The sequence below is a fragment of the Plasmodium reichenowi genome, chromosome 14 (assembly GCF_001601855.1).
Source record: "Plasmodium reichenowi strain SY57 chromosome 14, whole genome shotgun sequence".
Lineage (NCBI taxonomy): Eukaryota > Apicomplexa > Aconoidasida > Haemosporida > Plasmodiidae > Plasmodium > Plasmodium reichenowi.
Window position 1 is genome coordinate 2,124,660 of NC_033659.1, and position 7,500 is coordinate 2,132,159.

General features: G+C 18.5%; 1 protein-coding gene across 1 annotated transcript in view; it reads left to right on the forward strand.

Moving 5' to 3' along the window:
- Positions 1-639: 639 nt before the first annotated feature.
- Positions 640-7,500, forward strand: part of PRSY57_1452500 (hypothetical protein) — a gene marked incomplete at both ends in the record, with an annotated part of 7,090 nt that continues 229 nt past the window's right edge. The window contains 18 exons of the mRNA XM_012910121.2: positions 640-688; positions 872-937; positions 1,046-1,135; positions 1,247-1,322; positions 1,438-1,721; positions 1,796-2,005; positions 2,105-2,141; positions 2,261-2,294; positions 2,432-2,809; positions 3,078-3,258; positions 3,445-3,972; positions 4,115-4,386; positions 4,550-5,635; positions 5,844-6,064; positions 6,314-6,407; positions 6,503-6,759; positions 6,980-7,075; positions 7,201-7,500. The exon at positions 7,201-7,500 is cut by the window's right edge and continues 229 nt beyond it. Of these exons, the coding sequence (XP_012765575.2) occupies positions 640-688; positions 872-937; positions 1,046-1,135; positions 1,247-1,322; positions 1,438-1,721; positions 1,796-2,005; positions 2,105-2,141; positions 2,261-2,294; positions 2,432-2,809; positions 3,078-3,258; positions 3,445-3,972; positions 4,115-4,386; positions 4,550-5,635; positions 5,844-6,064; positions 6,314-6,407; positions 6,503-6,759; positions 6,980-7,075; positions 7,201-7,500 (4,259 nt within the window). The remainder of the gene's footprint in view (positions 689-871; positions 938-1,045; positions 1,136-1,246; positions 1,323-1,437; positions 1,722-1,795; positions 2,006-2,104; positions 2,142-2,260; positions 2,295-2,431; positions 2,810-3,077; positions 3,259-3,444; positions 3,973-4,114; positions 4,387-4,549; positions 5,636-5,843; positions 6,065-6,313; positions 6,408-6,502; positions 6,760-6,979; positions 7,076-7,200) is intronic.

The following is a 7,500-nucleotide window of genomic DNA, read 5'->3' on the forward strand; positions in this document are numbered from 1 at the left end:
AGTATATTAAAAAAAAAAAAAAAAAAAAAAAAAAAAGTGATAATTATATGTTTATTTAATTAAATCAATCTAACGAATTTTAATTAACCTACCAAAATATTTGTTTATAATCAATATGCTTGAGAAGAATAAATTAATTAATTTATATATTTCATATTTTTGAAGAAATAAAATAAAAACATATGTTTATATAAGTATATATTTTTGTATCCATATTATAATACATTTTAATATGATACGTTTTTTTTTTTTTAATATACTATATTTTCAATACATTTATTGTAATAATTTTTTATAAATAAATTAAAATATAAATATAAATTATAATAAACAGATATACAAAAGAATACGACTTGCTCAATATGTTTAATACACATTGTCTTTTTATATATATATATATTATTACTTAATTATTTCAATTTCTTTTTTTTTTTTTTTTTATGAAATACAATTAATTAAAAATTTCTTCAAATAAAAAATAAATTATGATATTATTATTATATTATATATATATATATATATTTTTTTTTTTTTTTTTTTTGATTTGTTTGGTTATATTATAATTTTATGGTTTTGTTTTTTCACTTTTAGAACGAATCTTTTATAAATGATATGTAATTTTTATATAATTAATATATTATGGATGAGTCTTTAATTTTACCAAAAAACCGATTAAAGAATTTAAACTGTTGGGAAAATAAAAAAAATAAATAAATAAATAAATATATATATATATATATATATTTAATTTTATATAATAAAGATTATATGAAATGAAAATTTAATAATATTTGTTCTTTATAAAATAATAAATCTTATATATATATATATATATATATATATTTTTTCCTGAATTTTTTCTTATACGTAGGTGCCTTTTTATCTACTACCGAATATATTGATGACAATGTGAATGATGAACATAAAATTTTTTCAAGTTAAAATAAAAAAATATAAAAATAATAATTTCTTCAGGATAAATAATATTATATATATATATATATCACCTTAATGTACAATTATTTTATATTTATTTATTTTATAGATGGAAATAAAAACTTGGAAAACGAATCCATTAATTTCTATAAGAATGAAAATAATTACATAAAAAAAATTGATAATATAGAAAATAATGGTAAATACATATTACAAACTAATAATATGTCTATATATAGCATTATATATCATGTTAATTTGTTACATGATTATATATATATATATATATATATATATTTTATCTCTTTAGGAATAAAAGATAGTAATTTAAAACTAATTACAAAAGAAAACGAGGAACGGACCTTTCTTCATCCAGAACACATAAGGTTTGAACTAAAAAAATAATTATATTATGAATAAATGTATAATTTTTTTTATATTTCTGAGCTTAACAATATATATAAGATACTAATTATTTAATTTTTTTTATTTATTTCTTAGACAAAAGAACCTTGAAGGATATAATGAAGAATATGTAAATGTAAGTTTTCTAAACGATTTAATAAAAGTTCCTAATGAGGATATACGTTTACGTCAAAAAGATTTTTTTATGAAAAAATATGACTTGTTACATAAAGAAGGTGAAACAAAAAAGAGAAATAACTATGAGTATATAAATCAAACCAACGAATATTATATAACAAATAATGTTGAAGAGAAAATGCCTAACACTGGAATTCATAATGGAAAGTTTTTTCATGATAATAATATGTTACAATATGAAGGTAAAATAAAAATATTTAAATATATATATATATTGATAGGAAAAATTTATGTGTATTGTTTTATACTTCTTTAGATGATATGAAAAAATGGACAAATAAAAGCAGATACTTATATTTCATAGAAAAGGAAAAAGAGAAGCATGACAATGAAAAAACTACAAAATTTAAAAATATAAGTTTTAATAATTCATTAATAGTAGATAAATATGAAAAAAATGTTTACAAACATGTTCTAAGGGATGAAACAAAAATTGAGAACTTAATATTAGATGTCCTAAATAGAAGTATGTCATATGTTTATAAACAAATGTACATATATATATATATATATATATATATATATATATATATATATATGTATAATTTTTCTTTTTTTTATTTAGATTTCGAGACAGTTATAGAATCGGATGAAGATGAAAGGTAATTCTTTTCACATTTACACATTTGTCCTATATTAATGAATATATAAAATTGAAAATACTAACGTATATATAAATATATATATATATATTTATATACATATATATTTCATTTTATAGGAACAAGGATTCTATTATATATATGCCAAATAAGGTAAACCAAATAACGAATGATGAATTTACAATGAATAAAATTCTATATATGTTGAAAAAAATAAATAAATAAAATTAACATTACTATATATATATATATTATTTCTTCTCTTTTATGTGGCATTTCCGATATTGTAGGAAAAAAACGTTATAGTTCGAAAGAAAGTTGATGAATTGAACATAAGGAAGAAAACCACAATTAAAAAAAAACATGAACCTATTTTGGATTACCTACATTATGAAAACTTTTTTAACGATGATGATATAAATATTTCAATAAATTCAGTGTCGGAAAGTATTGAAAATAGCCAAGATATGGATAAAAAGAGTTTAATATATAATGAAGAGAAAAGAGAAGAATTTGAAATAAGAGATAATATTAACATATTATTGAATAAAGTTAAAAATGATTTATATACAAATGATTTTACACGTTTTATTCCTGATCAATTTGATACAGATATATTTTTATATAATAATGGAAATGGTAATTATGAAGATTTGGGTATTGAAAAGGTAATAAAAAAGGAAATAATAACAGAAAAAATATATATATAATATATGTTATATATATATATATATATATATTCGAAATTTATTACATAATTTGGAAATGAATGTATAATATTTGTAAATTAATATATACATTTTATAAGTACTTAATGTTACATTTTATTTTATATATATATTAATAAAAATACCTTGGAATAAAATACATATTTTTATTTAATATATTATATATATATATATGTATATATGTTTGGAATATTTTCAATATTTTAAGACCGATGATGTTCTAAAACAAACTACTATCGAAATGAATCAACAAAAAATGAATCAGGAAAGAGAACTCTTAGAAAGATATAATTATGTAGACAGTTTATATTCTCCTGGTTATTATACAAGAATTACACAAAAATTAAAGAAGCAGAAAGAGAAGAAAATTAACATTTATGATCTTAAAAGTAAGAAAAATAAAATATATATATATAGTAAATATATCTTCCAATTTTTTCTATATTAATATGAACCTACATAAGTATTATATATATATATATATTAACACATTCATATAATGATACACAGACCTTTACCCATATATATTATCATCCTTCTGTGTTGTATTTTCATTCATTTTTCCTTTCTTATAGAAATCAAATTTTATGAAAAAATCAAGGAAGAGAAATTACAAAATGATAGAATGAAAAAGGAAGAAGAAGATCTAATAAAGATGAGATTAGAACAATCCGAAGATCTGGATAATGACGTAAATTTAGATGAACATAAAATTTCACTAGAAAATAGGGAAAATGTATCATTAAGAAAGATAATGGATAATATAAAATTAGAAGGATTAAATAATGATATGGATGAGGAAGGTAGCGAAAAGGAAGATACGTATGTTACGGACAGTTCTATAAATTTCGAAACTCTTAATAATAGAGATTTAGAAAATTTAAAGAAAAAATATAAAGTCATGTCAAAGAGTAATCGTGTTTTTGAAGAAGATTTAAGAAGATTAAAATTTTATATTTGTAAAAGATTAAATAAGAAAAAACATATATTCAAAAGCGTCGTTAAGGATGTAAAAGCCAAAGAAAAAAAAAAAGAAAAAATAAAGAAAATTATACAAGTTTCAAAACAAGCTGGATTTTCTTTGTTAGCAAAAATACACGGAGGTTCGAAAAAATAGAATAATATATATTGTGTTTTGATGTCAATAAATAAAATGACATGTATATATATTTATATATATTATGCAATTATTTGTTCTTTTTTTTTACGGCTTGTTTTTTCTTTTTTTTTTTTTTATCTTTTTAGATACGCATAAAAGTTATGAAGAGAAAAATGTTGAATCAGATCAATTGGATGAAAGTGATTTATTCAATAATGCAGATAAGAATGCTTCTGAATTGAACAGCTCAGCATATACGTATTCTTCATTAACAATATCTTCATATGAACATATGAATATACGAAATATACATTATAACGACAATACGAACGAAAAATTATTTTATGTAAGGGATCCATCAATAAATATAACTTACCTTTACGACAAAGTTAATTTCTTTCTTATTCAAAATAAAGCTGTAAGCAACAAAGAAAGAAAAAAATAAAATAAAAATAAAATAAAATAAAATAAAATTATATATGACAAATGTCTATTTAACAATAAAGAAACATATATATATAAATAAATAAATAAATATATATATATATATATATATGCCTTTATTTTATTTTATTTTTCAGAAAATAAATAAGGGAATTTTGTTTATGGAATTGCTTTTATATGATATAAAATTTTATCACAATAGCAGTATGATAGATGAGAATGCTTTATTATACGTATTTAATATAAATGAGAATACTATGGTTGAAAAAATAAAAAAAAAAAATCAGTTATGTGAATTAATATTAAAGACAGTTAATAAGAATAAGATTTCATTTTCTTGTTCCATATTAAAACAAGGAAAAGACCTAGAATTAATATGTAATAAAATAATTAAAAGAATATTAATGGTAAAATATATAAAATATTTTGAATCTAAATCATTGATGATTCTTGACAATGCAATTAATTTTTTTTTATATGAAAAAATATTAGATTTACAAAATGTACCTTATGATAAAATAGGAGATGGTATCATATCATTATATATACAAAATACATCTAGTGTAGGTATTATAGATTTTTCAAATAGATTTATGAGTATCCAGAATTTAAATGAATATATGGATTTTGCTAAAATTACACATTGTAATAAATTATATTTATCAAAAAATCCTTTATTTTCTAAATTATCATATGATATAGTTAAAAAAGATATTGATGGAGTTATAATACATTTAAAAAATATGAAACTAACAGAACTTTATTTAGATTTTATAGATTTATCAAATGCCTGTGGTGAATATATTATTTCTAATATAATACAAAAAACAGAAATTTCTTTTCTGAGTTTAATGAACTGTGGATTAACTCATGACAACATAACAAATATTATAAATAATATAAAAGAAAATGAAAACAAATATAAATCTAGTAATATTCATTATTTAAATGTTGAATTTAATAAATTAATATACTATGATGTTGTATCATTAATTAAAATTTTATCTAAATTGAATAAATTATTTAAAAAGATCTATATTTATGGAAACCTTATACAAACGGATATATTTGACATATCCTTTGAATTTAAAAGAAACTTATCAATAATAGAAGTAAAAAAATATTGTAAACATGTACCAAATGTTTTTAATTTAAATAATATTAAAGAAATAAAGGATTATTTTTATTGTAATTTGAGAGGCTTTGCTGAAACTTTCGAAGATGTAAATATTTATTCTTACAACATAAAATATATAAATATATATATATAATACATTTTTTTTTTTTGTTTCAATTCAATTATATTATACAGAGGATAATATGAATTTACAATATATTAAATGTATAAATATTTGTTGTAAATTTATTTTATATTACAAATAATTCTCTTTTTTTTTTTTTTTTTTTTTTTTTTTTCTTTTTTTTTTGTAGGATAAAATTGTGTATTTATATTTTGAGCTATATAGTTGTTATATGTATGTTTATAGTCCAGAAGAAAGATTATATAATATTAAGAAAATTTCCCTTTTAAAAAAAGAGGAATCCCCATTAATAATAATAGGTGCGTCCCTTAATAATAAGGAGGTAACAATACGTATGAAGGTGTTCAAGTTGAATATAGCAAAATTATTTAATATATTGGTAAATGACAGGTACGTTATAATATACAACATATATATATATATATATATATATATATATATATATATATATATATGTATGGATATAGAAAAAATACATGGAATGAAAAGGAATAATATTAATTATTCTACATTTACTTTGTTAATGACGTCACTATTTCTTTTTGAATGTACTAATTTTACAAAGATATATATTGTTCTATTAATAAATTGTCTGTATATATATATATATATATATATATATATATATTTTTTTCTTAGTTTCCTTGGACGGACGTATTGTTATGAGCAAATAAACAATAATAGAGAAATAAATAGAAATGTCCTAAATTATTTTATATTTAGAGGTGAAAATGTAAGTTAATAATATTTAAAAAAAAAGAAAAACAAGAATAATAAAATAAAATTCTGCCCATATATATATATATATATATATTTTTTTTTCTGAAGGAAATACGATTGTACGATTATAACATAAGTAGAGAAGATATACAATGTGTCTTTAAATTGTGTAAAGATAAGATTGTAAAAAATATCAATCTGAATTATTGTTATATGTGTAATGATGATTTATCATATTTTAATTCTTTAAAAGAATATCCTTATGGTATAAAAGTATATAAATTATCTCTATGCAATAATTTGTTCAACTCAAATATGAACTTACAGGACTTTTTAAATTTCCTTTCAAATTTTATAATATACTTGTAAGTATAAACGACATATAGTAATACACCAAATGTTATATATGTAATATATTTTGTCGTACATATTGTATGTAATTTCTTTTTTATATAATTTATATTACATATTTTAAATGAAAATAAATTATAATTAGAACATATGTATTTTTTTTTTTTTTTTTTTTTTTTTTTTATTATAATATGTTAATGGTATCAATATAATACATCTATTTTTTCTTTTTAGCAAAATAGATTTAAGTAATATGAGTATTGGTAAAAATCCTTTAATCCATGAGCTTCTTTTTTATCTCATAAATAACACTATGTGTAAAATTATAATGTAAGAAAAAAAATATATATATATATATATATATACATATATACATTGTGGATACCCTATAAATACCATGCAATATGTAATATATAATATGCATTATATTTATATTTTCATTATTTTATTTTTAGGTTGGACAACTGTAATTTGGAAAACCCTTTTTTAATAAGCGTGAACAAAAATATTGATCAATTAAATGAGAATAATTATTTGACCTTATTATCTTTGAGATATAATTATTTTAGTAGTGTTAAGGAATTAATAAAATTTGTAAACAATTTAATATCGAAATGTAAATCCTTAAATACGATTCGTATTTATATTAGTAACTTTAGTGAAGATGATATGAAACTTATAGAAAAAAATATAATAAAAAAAGATATATTATCATTTATAAGTACTTATGCTTTAATACCTAGTATTAAAAAATT